The following is a 24,326-nucleotide window of genomic DNA, read 5'->3' as shown; positions in this document are numbered from 1 at the left end:
GTGCTCAGTGTGACATTGCACATCTGGACCATTTGTCTTTGTGGAGAAATCACATGCAAGGTCTCTTTTATAAGCAACCACTTCTGCAATAAAGGGCAACAGAATAATCACACAAAACCAAGTATCACACAAAGTAAAAGAACAATTACCCATAAAGGTAAGTAAGAAGACAACTAGATGGATGATTTCCAGGGGAAAACAAAATCTGAAAGATGCCAAGAGACATCATTACTGCAAGAACAAATGCTAATGGAAGGAGGCCCAAGCAGACAATCATGACTCTGCTGAAGAGGCAGATGAGAAAGGAGCCAAGGGAAAGAAAGACCAAACCCAGCCTTGGAGCAATTCAAGTATCAGAGTTGCAATTAAGGAAAGAGCGTCACAGAACACAGATGGAAACCAGAGCCATGGTTCTACGGAGCACAAATCTTGTCCTGACATTTGTGGAGATAACTGAGCAGATGGGGCTTACACACTGGCCATCATCCATTTTGGTTTTTAAAATACTGACAGCCAAAGTCACTACAAATAAAGGATCACTTCCTAATACCGCTTTTCTCCATCAATCTTTACAAAACGAAAGGGCAAAGGGAACCACACAGAAATCAATGCATTTGAACATGAAGAAATGTAAAAGTAAAACCCATCCCAGAAATAAAGAAAGGTCAGTTTCAAGCAGTAAGAGCCAGGCAGCACCACACCCTCCCAGGAGGCCCCTGGCTGCTCCCCTCCATAGCTGTTCCCTCTGTCCCTCCATTTTCTTCCACATAGAATGGAGAAATCTAGCATCCCACTCCGCTGGTACTGTTGAATGAGGCAAACAATGGAACAATTAAAACTGCCTTGCAAATGTGGCACTGAGAAGGATGAAAATTAAATTTGTACCTCACTGGTTTAAACTTGCAAATTAAAATGTAAGTAACTGGAAAAATTTAAATACATTAACAGAAAACTCAGTGTGGTCACTGCTTTTTATGTGTAAGTTTTTATAAAATCAAAATGTACATCTGGTAAATCTAATGCCAATTTGACACCTGAATTGAGAATCACTGTAAATGTAAAACCAGGTGAATTAACAAATACTTTTTGGGAAAAACTTATATAAAGTTATACACTATACACTATTACATAACTATATTACATATAATAGAATATGGAGTAGAATTTATTATATACTATGTACTAATATATATGGTAATAAATGTATGTCTAAATTTTGAGAGGTCATATTGATAAAATACACTATTAAAATTAGTCTGTGTTGTTTAACTTTTTAGCATGGCTAGAATTAGAGGCTGTGTATCCACTCGAGAGTCAATGTTACCCTGAAACAACACCTGTGACAGACACAGTGCATACCCTCTGCCAGTGCTCCTAGTGCTACGACCACTGAGTGCTGGGTGCAGGACAATGGAGATGCCAAACAAGCATGCATATACATTCTCAAACTATCTACAAAGATGGAACACTGGGCATATATCCTCAATTCTACTGGATACAAGTTAAGTATCTGTTAAAAGGGAATTGATAAAGAGGGAAAATCCATACACAAAAAGCACAGCATACTAGTTAACAACGTCAGAAATTGTCTTAAAAATAAAAAATTAGTGGAAAATGAAATTTGTGACAACTACCTACTTACACTACGGCTAAGGGGTGGGTATATTTACAGAACTATTGCATAGGACTACCTTTCAAGGCAAAACTAGGCCAAAAATCATTACAGCTGGGTTCATGAACTGTTGACCTTCCTGTTTGAAAAGGAAAGGTAGGGAGGACCATGGTAGTCTTACCTGGATATCCAGTCCCTCTTCTAACCAGTTGTGTGCCATTCTGCCTAACTGCACACGGCCTAAGGGCGTCTGGGAGAGGGTAGAATATACACGGGAAAGGATAGAAGGGAGAGAAGCTCATCTATGTAACTATAGTAAGTTCATCATGCATGTTGAGTGTCAACCTTCTAGTTATCCAGGATCCTGTGTGGAACCTTTCACCCACTGCTTTACAGGATCCCCAGAGTTGACTTACACTGAATCATACCTTGGCTTGTCATTGGAACTGTGAAGGGGTGGTAGGAAAGTAGATCTCATTTACTTCCTCCTAAGGTGAGGTACTTTAGTAATAAGCAGAAATAGAACCTTCAGGTAAACTTCTGATCTCTTTGGATATACAGATTTCCCTTGCTGGACCAGACCCAATCCACTGAGGTGAAATATCTTGTCTTGATCACATGGCCTAGCTCATACTGACAGCCAACTACGTGAAGTAGAATAGGTACTGGAGGCTCAGACTATAAAGACAGGATAGGCAAAAACAGGAGAAATTCTCATGAAGGTGGGATAAGAGGCCCTGTGAATGAAGACACCCAGGAAAAGCAGCTCAAGAATGTTCAAAGAGGCACTGCTCACAGTAATAAATACTGGAGATTATATCCAAGTGGATGTTACTGTGAAGACTGTGGAGACTTAGAGTATCAGCTCAGGCTGAAAAACAAACAAAAGCCAAGAGTGACAGCACACTCCTGTAAATGCCAGCACTGAGAGAGAGATAAGGAAGCCAATGTTGTCCTCAGTTACACAGAGAATTCAAGGACAGCCTGAGCTACATGAAACTGCGTCTAAAGAAAAATCTACATGAGAGAAAAAACAGTGTTAGACAAAATGGATGAGTATTACAAATGACATATTCCACAAAAGTGGCCAAACAGCACACCAAAACATACTACATGGCTCCATCCATGTGCAGCTCATCAGCAAGCAAACTGGGCCAAGGAACAAATGCTGCAGTGGCCATTAACTCTAAAAGGACAGAAAATGCCAGGCAGTGGTGGCACACGCCTTTAATCCCAGCACTTGGGAGGCAGAGGCAGGCGGATTTCTGAGTTCGAGGCCAGCCTGGTCTACAGAGTGAGCTCCAGGACAGCCAGGGCTACACAGAGAAACCCTGTCTCAAAAAAATAAAATATATATATAAAAGGACAGAAAATAACATACAAGCAAAGATGGAGGAGTCTCTGAGAACCTGTTTGTGAGTCACAATAGAGAAAGTGGGAGTCAAAATCTCTATAGTGCATATTTACATACCTTACTTAAATTAAAAGGTAAAGATAATTTTGTAAGAAGGTTCTACAAATAAACTAACAATAATTTGAATCAATTCAGCTAACATTTCATTTCAAATGGCATCATCCAATATCACTTAGTGACAGCAAGAATGCAGCAATGCAGGGGGAGGAGGACAAGAAAGAGGTGCTCTTAGTATGTGACCCCTACAAACATTAGGGGAAATGAATTGAAATGGTTGCAAGGCTCAGGGTAGTTGCTCAAAAACTATGATTTTTGAAGGCATTACCCCTAAAACTTCTCTTCCAAATGTATGCAGCAGGGCTGAGAAAACTGTCTTTTGAAAAGATCCTCATAAGCTCACCAGCCAGACAACCTAGCCCTCTTGAGTAGTTCTAGGCCAGTGAGAGACTATGTCTCAGAAAAACAGACATAGTTCCTGAGGAATGGCATCAAGGTCAACCTTTAGCCTCCATACACACCACAAATTGATGTACCCACACTCACATGTCCCTTCACACAAACATACATACTCACACAAACATCCAGAGGCTGAAGACGATATAGCCAAGAGATTCTGTATGGAAAACCACTTCTCTGTGGAAAATCAACTGCTCATGAGGTAGAGAATAGCTTATATTATGCTAATTAGGGTGATAAAATGGGCCTATCAACTTCAAGAAATATTAAAGCCAGTTCTATAACATAATGTTAGTCAAATCTGTTAGCTACATCAGTATGATATCATTTTACTTAAATATAAAAATACAAAAGGCCTAAAAATATGACAAAATAATATAAAGCTTGTTGGCTATCAAAGGTGACAATCTTCAGTGACATCTCACTTGTTCAAATTCAAAGAAGTCAAAGATATTTAGAACTCACTTGTCTTGTCTTTGTGACAGACAACTTTCTCGAGAAGCTGCTTTTACCTGACAAAGCATATGGCACAAAATATGAGCTAATATGACAGGGATTTATAACCACCTCCATTTCTGTAAGCATCAGAAGACCCTGGCACTAAAGATCTGCATGCAACATAGATCCATATTTCCTTTTTCAGTAGAAGTCCACTTGCTAATTATTCTTCTTTACAGACACATGCTGTTTAAACCATGGCTTTAGCAAAGAGACGTCAGAGCTTCTCTGTCTGAGTAAAGCAAAACTGCTGCCATCCTTACATAGTGCAGACACAAAACCAACCAGGGTCCTCAGAGAAAGCAACTGCTTAAAACCTGCTGCTGCCACACAAACTCGGGAGATGCCAAATTGCCACACATAGTAACTGTTCCCAAATCAGTACAGATGAAAGACTATAAACCAAGACAGTCAACTGTAAATTCAGCTTGAACACATATAGCAGGGTTGGGAACATAACTGAGATGGTAGAATGCTTGCCTGGAAGCCATGAAGCCCTAGGATCTGACTCCAGCAACACAAAAATCACCACATGCTGGTAAACCTGACAAGTGTGAGGCAAACAATGAGGTCCAAAAGCTCTGAGTGATCCTGGGCTACATAGAAAATTTAAGGTAACTCTGGGATGAACCTCTGTCTCAAAATAAGAGAAAATAAAAGAGTGAAAGAGATATAAAAAGGCAGGCAGGAAAATAGAAGCTTCAATTTAAGGTCATAGTTAATCTGCCAAAGGAAGCCATGTGGAATTTACTGTGTACTCTACCTCAGCCCTAACAAAGAACAGAGAGATCTCTCCCATTAACTGTACAATGTTCACACCACAGCACTCATCCTCAGGGGACCTTTGCTTGGAACTCCCTAGGGGAATATGAAATTCCAACTTCATAAAGGAAGTACTCACAGATGTTCCCTCTTAAGAAACAGAAGAATGTGCCAACACACCTCCTGTTTGCCTTGGATGTACTTTTTTCTACAATATAGTTGACATCTAGGTTCTGGGTCTATGGTAGAAAATGTGGACAGTGTCACTAAAGTTTAACAGATCTGGAGAGCCCAGTACATATTACAGTACACAGTAAGCTACAGTAAACAACTTACCCTCACCTTTATCCCTAGTCCCTAAGATTGGCCCAACTCACCATCAATTTGGTGACCCTTTCCTTCTCATGCTGATTAGTGAAGAGAATCAGAGCCTGGACCAGTTAGTGAACTATCTCCCTGACCACAGAAACTGGCTAAGAAACCCTCCAGTCATTGAAAATCTTGGGGCTTTAGGGTATCGGAAGCTCAGACTTGAATTCAGATGATGGGCTGAGTAGACAAAAAGCTTGGATGGCCAACTTTCACTTTCCCCTTCTCAGGCCAGTCAGTAACACTAGGCCTAAAGGTAAAGTAAAGCCCCTTAAAACACAGAATCTAGAATAGTCCCAGACAACCAGATCCCTGATCAAACTATTCCTAAATCCCTTCTTACCACTTTTTTTCTGAGCTTATTAATACTCTGTACTGTGTAAGGCTGATTACGACTGAGTTTTCAGTTATTAAATGTAAATAAGCACACAAGAAGCTACCTAAAGTTAAATGTCTTTTAAGAGATTCCAGGTTGCATCTGTATCAAGCTATGTAGTTTAGTAATTTTTTATAATTTTTTATATGTCCTATTAGGAAGACAGATAATATTGGCAGCCGAATTGTACATCAGAGGATGAATTCACTAGAGAAATCCAACAACCTGAACAAGATAACCCAATGCTGACTGTGTGAAGCCCCTTCTCAGCACTTTTCCCATGCAAAATCAGCTCATGTGACAGGAACAACGACTACCTGCATCTTACCATGACATTCTGGGAAACAGAAGAGTCAAGGTCAGCAAAATGGTAAATGGTAGATCCAGGGTAAAAGTTATCAGTCTAGGAAGATCAAGGACTTCTCGATCTCAGGTCCAGTGTGACTCCCCTGCCACCACCCTGCTTCAAACAGACAGCTCTGAGAAATCAGCACAGGTCAGTTAGATGTGCACTGGAATAGGTTTCTACTGTGAACAGGCATTCCTTAAGATTCCTTGCCAATGAAACCATGGTCCCAAAATGTACCACCCAGTGAGTACAAGTGCACATAAACCACTCTCCATATGACCAGGTAATCTTTTCCTCCTTGACTGTGGCAATAAACATTCAGTAAGAGCCCACAGGCATACATACCTCAACTGTCAAAAATCAAAAGAAAAGGTCTCTATGTATTCAAAATAATTTATCATACAGTATCAACACTTAACAAGGTGCATTTGACTTATCCTTGGCCTTTTGCCCCAGAGATGTTATTCAAAAGCAAGAACCAGCATACACCCAGAAAACCTTTATTTGTGAGCAGTTCCTATAAGGTGAGATCCACCAAGAAAAACATGGACAGCCTGACATTCTTAACATCAGAGCTTGTTCCCAACAGAGCTGCGTGCTTCCTCTGACCCTGTCAATTGTGCAACAGTGCCACCACCACCTCCCCTACTAATTATCAAGTTCCAGTTAGAGGACAAGAACTTTGTTTAGTACTTTGCCTTTCATTTTCAAAAACAGTTTCAAGAGCAGAAGTTTGGAACAGGAGAGCACAATCAGATGGAAATTAACAGCCGGAGTGGAACCTTAATGAAAGGCTAAAAAGTTAACAAGTACACACTACAGAAGGGCAAAAGCATCCTTCTCACTTGCTTTAAGATCAAGGAAGACCAACAGGACAAAATGTGTGAACACACTTTAAAAACATGAAGTTGATTTGTCCATAGGAGTACTGAAAGAGACTTTTGTTCAGAGAGGAACAAGGTCACCTACACTGGTGTGTGGAATAAACAGACAGATTGTTTGTAATAATCCTCTTAAGTCATCTTTATTGCATGCCCCCTACACCCCATGCCCCAAATCCTCTCTCTTATTAGCTTTCCCTACTACGAACATCAGGGGTATACACACAGTTTCAGACCAGTGGGGCTACCTCGAAAGGCAAGGAGACAAGGAAAACAGACTGGAAAAATGTTGAGAAGAGATTTGTGGGCCTGGAAGTGGCAAGAAATACCGCCTGGCCTGTGTCTGTAGATTTGGGTCAGCTGTTTGGCTCTATAAAAGAGAGAACCCTAAAAGTCCATGGTGTAAGCCTGGGCCATAGAATTCTGGGAAATAACAACTACTTACTTAAGCCAGGAGGATGTAGTGAAAGTCCTCAAGTTTGTCTTTAAGCATATTAGAAATAAGAGAATGCAACTACGCCTACCAATGGTTCACTGAATCTTTCCTACAAAAGAAGGATATCAGGACACTAGAATTTATGGTAGAAACATAACAACGTAGCAGTTTCAGAGCTCAAAGAGTTTATAATCTAACAGAGAATGAAAACATGCAGCTAGCTACCATGTACCATGATCAACTAGACATCATTCCCTTGCATCTACATAAATGCCTATCATTCACACATTTATGAGCCCATCCTTCCAAACAGCTCCTGTAGTGACGTATTGCAGTATAGCCATGCAGATCTTAGAGCCACCTAACCATTCACTGTCTAGAACTGAGTAATCTGAACAGAAATTGTAAGCATGAAGTTTATTGGGTAGTGCATACATGTTCATAAAATGCTTTCTATGTCTCAAGGGCTCCCCAAAGAAGGGAAGGGGAGAAGAGGCAAAATGAATAGATATTCACAAGCCTGTATAAATTAATTTAACATAAAATATCCTTAAAAGTTATATTGGAACCAAAAGGTAAGACTTGCTGCTCTTATAGTCTAAGGTCCCAACCAGCTAGAGTTTAGTAACAGGATCATGATGTTAAATCAACAAATGCACTTGATGCTGGATCTACCAGAAATCAGAGGATGAGACAAGACAATCCAGGATAAAGGGAACTGTTCAAAGGAATAAACAAAAGTGGGAAGGAAAATGTTCATCTCTAGATGTAATCCATATGCAGGCAGAGGCTTGCTCCTTTACTCTGAGCATGTGCTGGCTGCCTAGAACCATGTCTAGAAGGCAGGATTTTCTCAACAAATGAGTGCTCAACGAATAAATGAAGGAAGAAGACATGGACTGATGAATAGATGGAAAAAATAAGCTGAGGAAGGCTGAGGGTCCATTACGTGGATTTTTTTTTTAACGCGGATGTTTTTAAAACGGAAGTTATATAGCAGCATAGGCAAGAGCTCAAGCTTATTAGAATACCAGCACATTCATTATCCCTAACTACCTATCCCTAAAAATTTTAAATGCTTTTTTATTTGCATTATAAAAATGCAACTCACAAGAAATCTATCAAGATTCTAAAGGAGCAACCTGCACATGACCTACACAGGGCCTACAATAAGCAGGTACTGAGTTGGGCTGACTATGCTTTCCCAATGGAAATCAAAGGAGAAAGAACCATGACTGCTGAAATGTCCATTGTGGCCAATCCTGAATAATTGTGGAAGATCACAATACTGTCTCCATGCAGTCAAATGAACTGATCAATATGGTCATGTCCTTTACAATAGTGCTTCAACTAATGGTCATACAGTGGTCCCATTTGACTATCACCTAGTGATGCTGCAGACATCTTACTTTGTGCTACAGTGCTGAAATTAGGATGGAACTGCCTAATAATGAACCTCTCTGGATGTGTTCCCTCTATTATAAATACATGATTGCTTTGTATATTTTCAACTTGCAGGAACAAGCAATACCTGATATGAGCCTGGCCATCAAGATCTTTAGAATATAGTTCCTTGTTTCTCCATTTGCACTGTGTCAATTGACCGCATGGTGTTTCAAGCCATACATGTAACAGTTCCTCAGTGCACTTTCTGATCTGGCACATTACAAACCCCAGATGTTTTAATGCCTCTGGCTAGAGTTTTGAATCATGGAATGGCTTAAAATAATTCTTCATGGAATGGCTTAAAACAACTCTTGATAAGGAAACCTATACTCCATGGCTATAAGTAATGTCTCAAAGTTTATGACCATGAGTAATATCTTATCCATATATTAGTTCTTATGCCAAGAACAAAGAAGATATCACCAAAGGAGGAAGAGGGGGAGGAAGAAGTGGTGGTGGTGGTGGTCGTGGTGGTAGTGGTCGTCATAGTCGTAATCATAGTAAAAGTAGAAATGACTTCCCGTGTTTTGGTGAAGGTTTTCCAGAAAGCAGAGGATCTAGTGCCCTGGCCAAGGAGATCCTGAGAACCACAGGAAACTCATTTTGCAAACCTATCATATTGCAAGCCTACCAAACGATGGCCCAGTTATTAGTCTACTCCAAATTCATCCAAACTCTCCAGTTCATGCAAGGAAACTGCAGACAGTCAGGGAAAAACTCTTTTATAGATTGCCATAATCTTGCAGAGACAAGCAGCTCAGCTGATTCACTATGGCATAAAACATAAGTAGCATGCTTCTCCACGGAATTTAAACTCAGAAAACCTTAAGCCACGAAAATATCCTGTTTGCATTTTATTATATTCTCTGTTACTTACAAAGCTCTGAAAAAGTAAAGGCCCTGCCATCAATATGCTCCCCATCCCAGCCATGAATGCTGGCTCCCCAAATTCATGTATCCCCCAGAGAAGGGCTAGTGAGACACCAGCACAATTCAAATTTAAACTGTTTCCATTCTGATCTCATAATCATATGGGTTCAAATATGGCCCAGCCACTACATACAACAGAGCAAACACCAACTGGGGATAAGATACACAATAATTCCCCTTAATAAAACAAACAAAAACAACAAAAAAAAACCTTCAAGGTACTGTTATGCAATTAGTACACATTTCAGGGAAATTGTCAGTGTGGGAGTCTGTGTGAATGCAACCTGCTTATTCCCTGACACAGTTAGAAGCTATATGCGGGGCAGAGAAAATATAAAATCCAGCAAGACACTGGAGTGATCAAAGACTATGTCTACAACAAGAAAGCATGCAGTCTGTAGAAAATCAAGAAGAATAACCAAAGCTGGAGGGAATCAGCCAGGAGCACTACCTGACTGTAAGTCCCTGGCTGTAGCATGGCTCCAGACACACACGCTCTCTCCTGCCACACCTCTGCCACCCAGCCATCAGCTATGTGCTGTAGCCCTAGCTGTCTGGGATTCATTTTGAAGCACAGAGCTCAAGGAGCTCCTGGGAAGTAGGATAACACACCTTGGACATTTTTCTTTAACTTATAGGACTCTGGGACAGAGAAACAAATGTGTGCAAAGCGATAAACCACAAAGTAAGAAGGAGGCATGGGGTATTGAAATGAAGAAAGAATTCTCTTAATTCCACTTTTAAGAGGAAAGTTCAAAAAAAAAAAACATCAGCACTGTAATATAGGATTGTAATGTGCCAGACCAAAAGATGCACTGAGGGGTTTTATGCAGCTGTTTCATGTGTAACTCTAAACACAATCGAAATGGACAAGGTATTATAGCTATGCAAAACGAGAACCAAAGCAAGCATATTCTAAAGCTCTTAATGGCCAGGCTTATAGAAGCTGGATTCATACTAAGAGGCAGCCAGTTGTAGTTAAATTCAGCCAACATGCAGATCATATGGAGATGGGCTTTCTAGAAGGGACCAGAAGGACAGTCTTAAAAAGAAAATGAAAAGCATACTGCCCTGAGAAGCTGGTAGTGCACCCTGCAGCTAGGTACAAACACACTTGCATCAGTCATGGATAACTACAGAACAGAAGCTACTTCAGTGTCTAAACCCAAGAGACTTCAATATAGGCACTGGTCACTCAGTTGTGGTTACCATTAGCTGTAAAAGAGTTGTTGTAAAGCCATCAAGGATGGTGGAGTCACCACAGGCAACAGGAAGCTAACACTACTACAAGACAAGGAGCAGAGAGGCAGGCATGTTTCTAGAGGCACTGTACCAGGCAGAATCATAACCATCAGGGGTTAGTCCTTACTGGCGGGACCTGGGATGGTCATAGCAAAAAGGCATCTGCCACTAGAGATGCTTTTAATCTCCCACTGGATCAAAGGAGCCTGGAAAGGGGCATTCTGCGGAGGTCAGCCCCCCATAGTACAGGACGGAGCAGAATGGAACCAAGGGCAAAGAATCCAGGATGTTTCCACCTTTCCCCAGCATGGCAGATCTAGAGCAGCACTGAAACATAAAGGTACAAACACTCTCCTGGGCATCTGATTAAGATGCAGATTCTAAAAGCAGGATACATGTAGTGGTTTCCTGACCATCTCACAAATGCTGCCACACTTGAAACAGGCCAGGTTCTAACTGATCCGAGCTACAGGAGGGCTATGATATAGAGAATCCAGCCACGCTCCTCCACAAAACAAAACTACATCCATGAAGCTTTCGAATAGGAGAAAGGTGCCGTGGAAAGCACAGGGGACTGAGGCCCGCATAGCAGGAGGTGATGCTTCTTTCCAGATCCTCACATTTGTATTGATCAAGGCTATAACGAGATAAAGTGTGTGGCCCCAGTGTTCATGTCTGAGGCTGTAGGTCCTAGTTCCTCAGGATATGACTATCTACAGACAGGACATTTAATTAAGTTAAAATTAATTAGCTGAGGTTATTAAAGTGTAGTCACTAAGGTAGATCTTGACCCTGTGTGACTATTGTCATCATAAGAAAAACAGAGAATAACCAGTAACACAGGCACCAAAGGAAAGGTCCTCTGAGGACACAGCAGGGGTACTGTCCCTGTGCCAAGGAGAAAAGCCAACGCTGACAGATCTCCATCCTGGAGCTCCAAGTTCCAGGACTGTGGGAGACAGAAGAATCTGATAGTTAAAACATCCAGTTCATGGAGTTTAGTTATGGCACTGGTGGCAGATTAACACAATGGGCTTCATTTTGTTTCTTACTGCTAACTTAATCCCATAAGCTTTCATGCTCACTGCTCTGTGAGAAGCAGAGCTGCAGTAGCTGGCTTACAGAATGACGACCAGATACAGTCTTCCGCCAGCTCCAGCTCTTAACTGCCCATGTGTCAGTCAGCACAGAGACGGAGGTAGAAAAAAAGAGACAGAGACACAGGCTAACACAGATAGTCATGACAACTGTACCAAATATAAAACCAAATGCTGCAAAGCACAGAGGAAAATGAAATCCATCCTAACTAAAAAGGTAGGGGTGAGGAAGAGGATGTCAGATGGATTCTGACAGGGTGACTAAGAAAGAGAATTATCCTAATGATGGGGCAACCCCAGCCAAGGCTAGGAGTCACCATGAAAACAGATTCCTTGTGGCACTTGGGACCAGCATGTCATCCAGCAGGGAGGGTAGATATGCTAGGGGTAGTGGGGCAGACTCACTATATGACAGGTGAAATTGAACAGAGGTCTCAAGTCATTTGGGACAAAATCTGTTAGAAAATGAGGAATAATGAAAACAAAAAGGTAGATTAGGGAGCAAGAAAGGGGACACTGAGGACAGTCACAGCACTGCCACATACCGTCTGCCTATGATGTACCTAGAGTAGGTTTTTAACCCGTGTGTCACAACACCTATAGGAGTCACATATCAGATATCCTGTATATTATATACTTACAATTCATAACAGTAGCAAAATTACAATTATGAAGTAACAATGAATTAATTTTATGGTTGGGGGGTTCCCACAACATGAGGAACGGCATTAAAGGGTCACAGAGCTAGGAAATTTGAGAACCACTGTTTTATTTTTGTTTCTTTATTATTGTTATTCATTTATTTATTGTATGAGTACATTGTCACTGTCTTCAGACACACCAGAAGAAGGCATCAGATCCCATTACAGATGGCTGTGAGCCATCATGTGGTTGCTGGGAATTGAACTCAGGACCTCTGGAAGAGCAGCCAGTGCTCTTAATCTCTGAACTATCTCTCCAGCCCTGTTCTAAAAAGACAAACACAAACTTTCCAATGAATTATTTTCAAAGTGAAGGTAGCATGTTATCATCTCTTATCCTGCGACCTTGGGCCCAGGAGATCAGTTGGCATCACGACCTTGGGCCCAGGGGATCAGTTGGCATCAAGCACAGCTGCAAAGCTGGCAACTAGGACATATGAAAGTAAGTGTCACAACCCAGTAAGGGGAAGGAAACTGAAACCTGAGACTCAAGTTCTGAGTTACACAAACCAAAGCCAGGGCTCCAGCCATGGTGGCCATGCTGCTACCAGGGCTGCTAAAACCAAGTCAGCACCTTTGATCAGCATGCATGTGCCCAAGGGTCTGCCAGTGTCCTGATGCCAGACACCCAGACCTCGAATTTCACTATTCCTAAACAAGGGAAGTCACAGGCTGAGTGTAGACAGAAGGGAACCAAGTTGTTCCTTGCTTCTGAGCACTCGAGAGTTCAGAATGTGGTGAGATGCAGAGAAACTCAATATTCAAGGGACCTTCACCCTTCACCCTTCACCCCGCACTGACGTTAAATGATAATGTCTAGATTCAAGGAAAGAACCCTGTCTTACTGAAAACATGGTGTCTGTTGAAAATTAACCTGGAGTCTCACATCTGGACAGGAAGGGAAGCATGCAACACTGTATGCAAGACTAGTTTCACGCACAAGTGATCAACTTAATGGAACACACTACAGTCCAAGGCCCCAGCACATGCGTAGCAGAGGACTCCTTTGTCTGGCATCAGTGGCAGAAGACACACCTAATCCTGTAGAGACTTAAGGCCGTAAGAAAAGGGGATGCCTGGGGAAGGGGAAGCACCCTCTCAGAGGCAAAGGGGAGGGGGATGGGATGAGGAACTGTGTGGAAGGGAGACTAGTAGCAGGGCAATGTCCACAATGTAAATAAATAATTAATTAAAAAAGAAAGAAATACAGGAAAGGGTTTAGAAAGCGCATAGATATATATCTGAGGAACAGTAAATAATTGCCATGAAGGATTTTCAAAATAAGCATTTGAGTAGCACTCTATCCCAGCCACAGGCAGTGTATTTCAAAAGGGCATGGAGAGAACCTTAAAGCACCCAGTGAGACCAAAGATGAGCACAGACCTAGCATCCAGACAAGAAGGGGAGAACAGGACACTGTCCCTGCTATTCTCATAACCTTTAACAGCACACATTCTCCTTGTCTGAAAAGTCTTGAGAAGTAAAGGTAATGAGATGACTGTGAACTGGGATTTGAATCAGAAAAGGATTTAGTGTCAAAGTCCAGAAGCATTTTAAGAAAGGGAAGAAACTACCTGGAAAATTCCAGAGGTTTCACTGTTGTGATTTTGCAGAAAAGTCAGAAAATCCAGCATAAAACTAGTTTCAGTGTAGGAGCATCACTCCAAGCCAACTTTACACTCAAAGTACAGGGGAAGGATGCTGCAGCAGTAGCAGGAGGAGGAAATGGGAGTTTGAGGCTTACAACTTATTGCTGCTGTACCTCTGGGTCCTACAACATACGACTCCTGCTAATAATTTTCAAAGAGTTTATTATTGCTCTTTAAATAGGGAACACTTAATTCTGCATCTTTGCAAATTTCTTGAGGGAAGTTACACCTTGTCATGAAAGGTCGAAAGACCTGAGCTTTAAAGGCTGCTACTGTACTACTCAGAGTGGTTTCACCTTCAGGAACAAAGCCCTTTACCTCCCAGACAGTGCTTACTCTACCACAACCCTCCTGAGAGGTGAAGGAAGTCTCTGTTCAGCTTCATGCACCACCATCTCTCAACAAAGGCAGGCTGCAGTGTAGCTCAGTGGAAGAGCACTTGCTTTGCATGTCTAAAACTCTGGGTTTAAACCAGAGCACTACTAAAATAATAAGCGGATAAATCAATTCTGAACAAGGGAAACAGTGTTGAAGCAGGACACCTCAAAACAACATGCCTTTCTCCTTAGGAACAGGAGACCTGAATACTAAAGCCCTCACTTAACATTGTCATTTGTGCTCCTGCAAACAAATCCCCAAGAGCATGAACCCACTCCCACCTGAATAGAAGCTGAGCACCACCTCCACCTCCACAAGCCTTCATAAGCCTGGAGTGACACAGGCCACCTTGCCACACAAATACAAGTAAATAAAGTACACTGCTGACCCTGGCTCTGAGTCTGTTGTCAGATGAGGCTCAGTGGCTAATCCAGGCCTTTAAGTCTGCCCCCACAGACTGGTCAGCAGCCACGTACTTCACACAGAGAACACCCAACTTCATGTACTATGGCTACATACAGCTGAGGCCCTGTCGAGCTCAGCCAGCCAACATTACACGGAGCTTTGTTTTTATCCTTAGAGCACTTCACTAGACCTCAGAAGCAAACCTCAGCATCAACAGCCTCTGAGTGGCCTTTTTTTAGACAAGCAACCACATGCATAGAAGTGCAAAGTTCAAACTCAAGCCCAAACCCTGTGCAGTAGTCTTTTAACCGTTTAAGTGAGCCAAAATAGAAACAAAGAAATTCCCATTTTGTAGCACAGAGCATGAAAAATGGAGACCAAAATTACAGACATCCTTTCACAGTTGGCAGAAATGCATATAACCATCATCTAGCCACTGAGACATGGAGAAATTGCACAGGAGAGCAGGAGTCTAGAAATTCCTGTAATCTAATCATGCTATGCAAGTGTATTCTATAAAGATGTCATAAATTCACTTTGTTCTTAATATATTGCTTTTATGTTGACTTTAACAAAATTAGAAACAAACTGTATTTTCTTTGAATAATAGGATTTTAAATGTACTGAGCCAAAAATGGAGGAACTCCAACAAGTAAAAGGGTATGCCTAGAAAATCACAGTAACCTGTGAATGTCCCAGCTCCCAGCTGTGATGTGTAATCACCATCACCCACAACCTCAAAACTAACCTCAAGGCCTCCTGCCACAGGTCCCAATCTGCTTCATCGATCTTACTTCAAGCAAAACCCAAACAACCATATTTCAGATGAGAGAGGGAGGTACCCACATAAGCTGGCACAGTGGCACAGCAACACTAAGACACTTTCACAGCCCTTACTTTCAATATATTCTGGGTTTCATTCCACTTGTTTGTCCATTCCTTGGTCAATTCTTGGACCTAGGAACAAAAACATAAATATATAATGATTTTATTAAAAATTAACATAATGTTTATCTTGAAAGCTTCTAAATGTATACACACTATGCAAAGATGAACTAAGTGTGTGTGTGTACCTATGAGCATGTATATGTGTGTGTGTATATATATATATACACACATCCTTACATACGTACATTACGTACATACACACACACACACACACAGGTAAACTTAGAAAAGTGACTTTTTTGGATTATTAATCACAACTCCAAGGATGACAGTAACACATTAAGTGTGTTTATTTTTCCCTGGCTGTACTTTAAGAAATAAGCTTTTCTAATTGGATGTGGTGATTAAATCACCTTGGATACTGCAGTTTTCTTTTAGGAGATAATTTGCTTTTGTAACTAATTAATGGAGTTTATAAATCTCATTCTACCTTTGGGTAAAGGGGAAAAAAGATGCTTCTTTACTTGATTCTTTCAGACACAGCAAAATTCTATTGATAGAGATCAGTTCCTTTTCAGTGGGCTGTAACTCAGGGAAGGAAAGGGCCCCATAGTTGAGCTCAACATAGTTGGTGAGTGTTTCTCAAAGTAATCAAGTTTTCATCTAGTTACAGAAAATGTTTTAGATGATCCTCATGATTAATTCACTGAGAAGCAAAAAAGTAATACCTGAATCAAGAGGTCAGAAAAAACTGGAATGGAAAATATGCAGTGTGGAACAGAAGACACAGATGGATCTAAAGGAGTGGCTACAGGACAAGGACAGCTGGCCTCTCAGGGTTCACCTTCTGTCACCCAATCCACAGCAGAAACCACCTCCCCTAAGCCCCTGCTCTCACCACCCAAAACCCCTCATGTGAAGAGCCTGCTCTACCCTCCTAAGGGAAAGGCACTCTCTCCATGCTCACTGAAGCACAGCAATCCCTACTAAACACTGTGTGATGCTGGCAAGGAAATGGGGATCTGTGTTGTCACCGGGGGAAACAAACCTACCTGACTGACAGGCAGCGGCCATTCGCTTACCACAAATAACTATGATGGTCCAAATAAACTTTATAGGTGTTCTTCCTTTCACTAGTTATTGTTATATGTGTCAAAATCTGTCTTCTTTGTGAACAAAACCTACAGGAGTGAAGAGACACTCGCCCCCATCCATATCATTTCCTGCCTATCTCCAGTGCTTTGATAAGGCTGTAGAAACATTCATACCCATGGATCCTTCAAAGAACAGCAGTGAGCCACATGACCACTGGGGCATTTTGTTTAAAAAAAAAAACTTTCAGAAAAGGATATTCTTATATCTTTTCTCTTTGAAGACTCAAGAAAAGAGTAACAATACTCAATTTTCTTATCTATACTAACAAATGAGTAGACACATGAATAAAAGAGAAAAACATTATTCCTTGGACCACCATATATGTCCTTCTTGAAGAAAGATGAACCAATCAATAGCAAAGAGACCCACATCAGGACAGGTGCAAAGTGAGAAATTCTGGAATGCTTAGTTGTAAATGGGATGTCTATATCAAAGATGGGGCCCCAGGGCTAAGTGGGTGATATTGAGTGTGTGTGTGAGAGCGTGTGTGTGTGTGTGTTTGTGTTTGGAATTTTTGTTTGATTGGCTAGTTGGTTTGGTTTGGTTTCAGCCTGCTTGTTTTCTAAAGCAAAAAAGCGTGTGAAGTTGTGTGGAGGGAGAGGAGACGTACGGAGGAACTGGCTTGAGAAAGCATGATCAGATTATCTTGTGTGAAAATATTTTTTCAATAAAAAAAGGTAAAAGTCCATCCATTTCAAATATAATCAAACACTCTGAGCTTTTACAAAGTTCTACGTATGCCTTGGAGTTATCACTGTGTTTAAATCAGACAGTCTTTATTAAAAGCATTAACAAAATCCATATATGTGTTCCATCTCTGTCAATGGGACTGAATAATAAACCAGGTGGCAAGCAATTAGAAAGGTCAGTAAAAGCTAGGCAAGCACTTAGAGAACATTATGATTAAGATGGGCAACTATTTCCAACACAGCATGAAGAGCGCACTCCAATTAATATGTTTATTGCTTTCTATTAACTTGCAGAGCATTCCTGAAACCTATAAGTGATAAACAACCACACCCAGATATTCCATCGTACTTAGGATTTGAAGGGGTAAAATATAAACTTTCATGAAAAAATACAAATTAAGAAATGGACATCTTCACTGACACTGTTATTAGATATTAACCAAAACAATTACCCTACCAAGTATGAACAAGTTCCTAACTACAGCTCAACATGAATCTCTCACACTGTGGTTCCTGAGTTTTTACCCTCAGACCATGTGTTTTCCTTTATGGCTCTTTTAATCACTCAGCACCAGGGGGAAAAATGTGAACTCCTCAACAGCTTTATTGTCTTTCTCTTTTCCCAGAGGGCATTAAAAAAAAAAAAATGATAGAACCATGTCAGCCATAAGCTAGTTTTTAAAAATACAAGCCTCAAAGTCAGCCCTCTGTCATGTCCCTCTGACAGAGCACCCTCAGCTCTGGTCCCTCACTTCTGTTCCCTTCCTGTTCCTCTTAACAGGTCCATGACTCAGAGAATTTTCAGTCCAGAATGCTGAATATCCCATGGCAAAGTCAAGGGCTCCAGAAAGCTAAACAGCACTTAGCTCTAAGTTGTGAGGATAACTGTGAATGTTAACTGTCTAGGTCTCTGCCTGCTCTGCTGGTTCTGTGGCCCCACTCTCTGTAAGGAGGCCTCATGTGACCTTAACTGCAGCAAGTCATTATGTGCCCTTTATGTTCTGTGTACTAACATGTAAACATGCAGTACATAAAAAGCTAACTATTACTCATCTTGAAGCATTATCATGGGCCACATGTGGTGGTACATACCTGTAAACATAGCATTTTGAAGGCTGAGACAGAAACACCATGAATTCAAGTACAGCCAACACTATACAGTGACATTCTGCCTCAAACACAAGAACCAGACTGTGGCCACAGGGTTGATATTAGAGATCAGTATAATGAAGAAAGTATGTCCCAACCAGTGGAAAAGCACAAGTGTTCTACTCAATGATGAGAACTCGGGGACGGACAGTCTCGGGTTATAACAAACATAGACTTAAAAAATAATGTCAAAGCTGACATGAAAATACAATAATAACTCAAGCCATCACTTACTCTTGCTTCATTCTGGTGAAGTTTTTCCTCCATACTTAAAGCTGTAGGGGAGTCCAAGAGGGCAATCTACAATTTAAATCACAAAGACATCAGCAATTAATAGACAAAAATGATGCACATCGAGGGTTTCCCCAAATTACCAAAGAGTTTCATAAAAAATATTAAATGGTTAAAAAGGTAATCTCTCACATATCCCCCAAAGTATTGTTTATCATTAAGTCTATAATCCATGGAATATATACGCTAAAATACCAAAACCATGACATTACAGAGTAGAAGCTACATCTGCAATACAAATGCCATGACAGCCATATTTCACTGTATTGGGGGCTAAAGCTGATAGCTTCTGGAAACTAAACACTCTCTTGCTTATTCTGTGGCTGAAAACTGCTGGCTTCTTTTCTCTTTAACTCTCTGTGCTTTATAAGCACTGGGGAAACTTAACTTTTTGTGCTTGAATAAGCACTGGGAAAACTTAGCTCTTTGTTAGTGTTCTGTGCCTAAATAAACTCTAAAAACTTAACTCTTTATTACAATCCTGTGCTTTAATAAGCACTGAGAACTTAACTCTTTAACTCATTATTTGTGTTAAATAATTACTAAGTTCTAGTGAATTAACACATGCTGTTTAGCAGTGGGGAATTAAGTAAAAGGATTTATTGTTAGAGCTCCTTCTCTGTCAGCCAGGAGCCCCTCACTGGCCAGGAGAGAGGCTTGGCGTTTGTTATCTCTTTTTGAACCAGAGAGAAAAGAAGGAAAGGAAGGAAGTCACTTGGACCAGCTTGAAGTGGAAAATGGCTACATCTTTTTTCTTTATTGCTTTCAGCCTTTTTACAGCCTTTAGACAAAAAGTTCTCCATGTAAGAATTACTTCAGAGATAAAATGGTACCTACAAGGGCAGTTAAAGAAAGGCATCAATAACAAGTTCAAAGCAATAGTTCACCCTTAAGCTCATTATAAGTTCAAAGCAACAGTTTTTACACGGCCTTGACTTATCACAGTGCACATCTGTGGCTTCATCCTTGGAACTGATGTTTTTCCCTGAACACAAATTTATTCCAAGCCTAAATCTCTTTTTAGTGTAATTATGAAAGCTCATTGTATTTCTTATTATGCAGCCTTTACTATTTATGAGGAGTGGGCACATTCTATTCTTGATTCTAACTTTATTACATCTTTATAGCAAAACAACTAAAACCATCTTAAAGCTTTCTTTCTAAAATTATCTGACTCAAATCAGGAATTCTATGAAATAATTAATTCACCTAAACAACATTAATTCATGAAAGTTCATCTTTATGTTGATCTGTAAGAAATCTGCTCAATAGGGTGGATTAAGGCCCACAAACTCTCAGGCTATGTAACAATGACAGGAAAGGCATATCAGCTGTAGGAAGCAATCCTGAGATGAAGTCTCTTGGGACCTTGCCTTTCAGAGCTCACCCATTGTAAGCCATGCAAGATAGTGGGCCACCTCTAAGAAGCCACCTGATAGCCTTAGTCTTGCCTAAATGGCTCCTCACAGGTTATTGTAAGTGAAAATGGCATAAGCCAATTATCCTGACTATTGGCTATTTTAAGCTAATATATTAAGAATATGTGGATAAAACCCTTTCATTTTCTCTTTAAAGATTTTATTTCCATTGTTTGGTATTCACTGCATGGGTACGCTGTTGGTGCTTTCCTAACTGATGAAAATGCAGGTTTTTAAATCATTTACTTTACCAGCAATGTCACAATAACTATCCCTGTACCAATTGCCTACAGTATACATGGCCATATAAACAGAATAAATTCCCTGGAGGGGAACTCCTTGGTCATCATGTGATTCATCTCTACAGTACCAGCACAGCTTTCATTGCTATCAACCATTCTTAGGTCTTCTTCAGTTCAGCTAACCATTCAACTGGATGACTATGGGCCACAATGGGATTCTGTCATGAACGGAAGGCATAGGTACTCAGTGGGGAAGTACAAGTATAGAACTCAAAGGCAAAAGCCTGGTGGCAGTCTCTAAAGTACCCCTTTGGCTAGCCACACACAGGGTAGAGATTCACATGGGCATGTATGCAGCTCATCTTGGTTTTGAAATCCATGGGCCATAGTAGCAGTTCAGCAAAATACACTTTACAGGCACAAACCTTACAGGGGCCTTTTGAGGGGCATGCCCCATTACAGGAGTCCCTTGTCTCAGGAGACCCAAAGGTATAGCTTCTCAGCTGCCATCTTAAGCTTATATACTGTCCATCTTAACATGGATAAAATTCATCATGTTAAGGATTATTTTTTATCATTATAAATGTTGCCTGATTATACAGCTGGTATCTACTTTTATCCAGTTGACAGATGTGAAAATTAAACTAAAGCCTACCCCCTTTGCCAAGATGCTGTATATTCAACAGTATTCATTGTATTGGACATTTTTCACATGTTCTGGAAGCAATCTGAAACAATTTTTCTACAACTTGTGCTTATACTGTTTCTTCCCTTTCCTGTTAAGTTGTGATTGTTTTTATTTATTCCTTCCATAGCAAGGGAAGTCATGCTAGGTTGCTTGAACTGCAGCCTCATTCTTAGTCTGAACTGTGTTGATTACAGCAAATGCCTGTGATATTATGTGCACCTGCGGCATCCCCACTCAATTATGCCAGCCTTGCTAACACAGAATGAGAACATTCTCTGAGTCAAATGGATGTGACTCTGTCTCTTCTATTTACAAGTGTTTTGTATTTTCCTTCGTGAAGGTTGATATCCTGCCTGATTTTTAACAGAGAACTGCACTATACATCGTGACAAAGTAATCTTTTTTTGAGCTAAGTGCATTGCTCTTTCCGCAGCATTCTCCTTCTCTGTATGTTAACTGATAGGACTCTTATCTATTCCTACGAGCACCACTACCTGCACTTTACTCTGTGCCCTTGTCTCAAACACCTCTCTTAAAAGCCTCTACAAAGTTGTTCTATATTTCCATTCTAACACTGGGCTTGCCTATAAAGATGAGGAGTCCATTGTGCTACTATCTTCTTAGCCTGGGTTTTCTTTGCTGCTTAATTCTCATTGTTGATTTTATTTCTATTTTTATTAACTGACTTTTATCAAACATATTTGTGAAAGATTGAAACATTTTGTTTCTATAAAATTGAAAGTGAAAAGATTTGCAAATACAACAAAGCACTTGATAAAAAAAAAAATGTACTGAGAGGCCAACTTCATTAATCATGTGAGAAGTACAAAGTAAACCATTTTGTGACACATAGCCATCAAAACAGCTAATGACAAGTGGATAGCATGGAGGCTGAGCAAGTACCTGCAGAGACTGAACCAGAACTGCTACATGCCGGTGAGGAATGGGAATGGCACAACTACTTTAAAACCTGGTAGCACCTCTGGAAATTATGCATTTGATATGTATACTACTAACACCAAGTCTTCTTAGGCATATGTGTCACAGAAATATATCTGTATATATAAGTCATATAAGGTTCCACAACAAACATAGTAGCTCCCCAAAAGTAAGTCAGATAGGAAGCCTCCCAAAAGTAAATCAAAACTTGATGGAAAGATGAACCAGGGAATGTTTGTGTGATAGAATAAATAAGAGTAAGTAGGTCTCACCTACATGTAACAACACGGACGAACCGCATAAACACGGTGCTAAGTGAAAGGCACTAGAGCCAAGGAATATATACTTCCAACTACCATGTGTATAAAGAACAAAAGCAGGCAAATCCAAAAGCTCTGACTCAAATGATGAGGAAGAGCACTCCTGACAAGAGCACTGGAGCAGCTCCTAACATGTGATGAAACTCTGTTCTCAAGATGGGTACAGGGAGATGAGCGACCTGAGCTTCTAAAATCCATGCAACTATATATACATGATACAATCTCTTTGTACTTATATAATACTTTGTTAAAAATTCTCTCTATATATACATATATTTTACATAACAAAAGAAGTAAATACACATCAGAATCTTTTGTTTTATCAAGTTATATTTTTAAAAGTTTGGTGCATGATCTCTGCAACTGCAATACACAAAGTTACTAAAAATAAGAACTGATTTTTATTTAGCTTTCCTTAAATACAAAATTCTAAAAATGGTAGTTAAATTAACACTCTCAAAGAGCTATGAGGGAATTTAAAGTAGAATATTCTAGAAATAGAGGAATACTCTCAGAAAGATTTACTGAGAATTATTTTGGAGAGAGGTTGAATGGGGGATGGTATGGTGTGTGTGTGTGTGTGTGTGTGTGTGTGTGTGTGTGTGCGCGCGCGCATGCGCAGGTACACACACATGAAAAGTCGGAGGCCAACTCTGAGTGTTGGTCCTCAAGTACCTTCCACTTTTGCTTGTTTGAAGTCTGTCTCTCACAGGCCTGGAAGTTCACAGTGTAAATCAAGCTAGCGGGTCCACAAGCTCCCAGGGTTTGGCTATCCCCATCCACTATGTCACCATGGCTAGGATTACAGGCAGTTACCTCCTCCTCCCCCACCCCCCACTTTATATAAACAAGTACTTCACCAACCAAGCCATCTCTCCAGTTCCTTACTCAGAGATTTTGTTTTTAAATGAGTGTTTAAGAACATTTCTTTATTTTGTTAATTATCACAAATTTAATTAAATAGGGTATGCTTATAATCTCAAAGATTTATAGTTTCTCGAAAAACTAAAAAAAAAGAAAAAAAGATTTATAGTTTCAGAATATTCCTTATTTTGAATTAGACTCCCATGTTAACTATAATGTATATGTTAAACTTCTCAAAATATATTCTAAATAGATTTTCCATCTTCACTTCTAAAACAGTAATAAAATTACTCCCTTAGTTAAGCAGTGGTATTAATTCTAAAGAAATAAGAGGAATAAACAAAAACAAGTAAACAAAACAAACAGAACCGCAAACAAAGCAAACACAAGACAGGGCTCTTGAGATGGCTCAATGGGTGTGCTGGGTAGTTTTATATCAACTTGACACCAGCTAGAGTCATCTCAAGTAAATACTTCCATAAGATGGGGCTGAAGGCAAGCCTCTAGGCATTTTCTTAGTGAGTGATTGATGGGGGAGAGACCAGCCCATTGTGAGTGGGGCTCTCCCTGGGCTGGAGGTCTTGGGTTCTCTAAGAAAACAGGCTGAGCAAGCCATGAGAAGCAAGCCAGTAAGCAGCACTCCTCCATGGCCTCTACATCAGCTCCTGCCTCTAAGTTCCTG

The 24,326-nt window shown here is 40.5% G+C and overlaps 1 protein-coding gene across 3 annotated transcripts in view; it reads right to left on the bottom strand.

Annotated features, from left to right (window-relative positions):
• The window catches only part of Kif16b (kinesin family member 16B), a 276,501-nt gene that overhangs the window by 194,542 nt on the left and 57,633 nt on the right, over positions 1 to 24,326 (bottom strand). For all 3 annotated transcript variants that reach the window (XM_028755092.1, XM_028755101.1, XM_028755084.1), the window contains exons 11-12: positions 19,117 to 19,182; positions 15,899 to 15,958 (exon numbers count right to left, since the gene is read on the bottom strand). In XM_028755092.1, the coding sequence (XP_028610925.1) occupies positions 15,899 to 15,958; positions 19,117 to 19,182 (126 nt within the window). The remainder of the gene's footprint in view (positions 1 to 15,898; positions 15,959 to 19,116; positions 19,183 to 24,326) is intronic.

This window comes from Grammomys surdaster, unplaced genomic scaffold, assembly GCF_004785775.1.
Source record: "Grammomys surdaster isolate TR1022 unplaced genomic scaffold, NIH_TR_1.0 129, whole genome shotgun sequence".
Classification (NCBI taxonomy): domain Eukaryota; kingdom Metazoa; phylum Chordata; class Mammalia; order Rodentia; family Muridae; genus Grammomys; species Grammomys surdaster.
The sequence above is the reverse complement of the archived record's forward strand: the minus strand, read 5'-3'. Positions and strand labels throughout refer to the sequence as shown.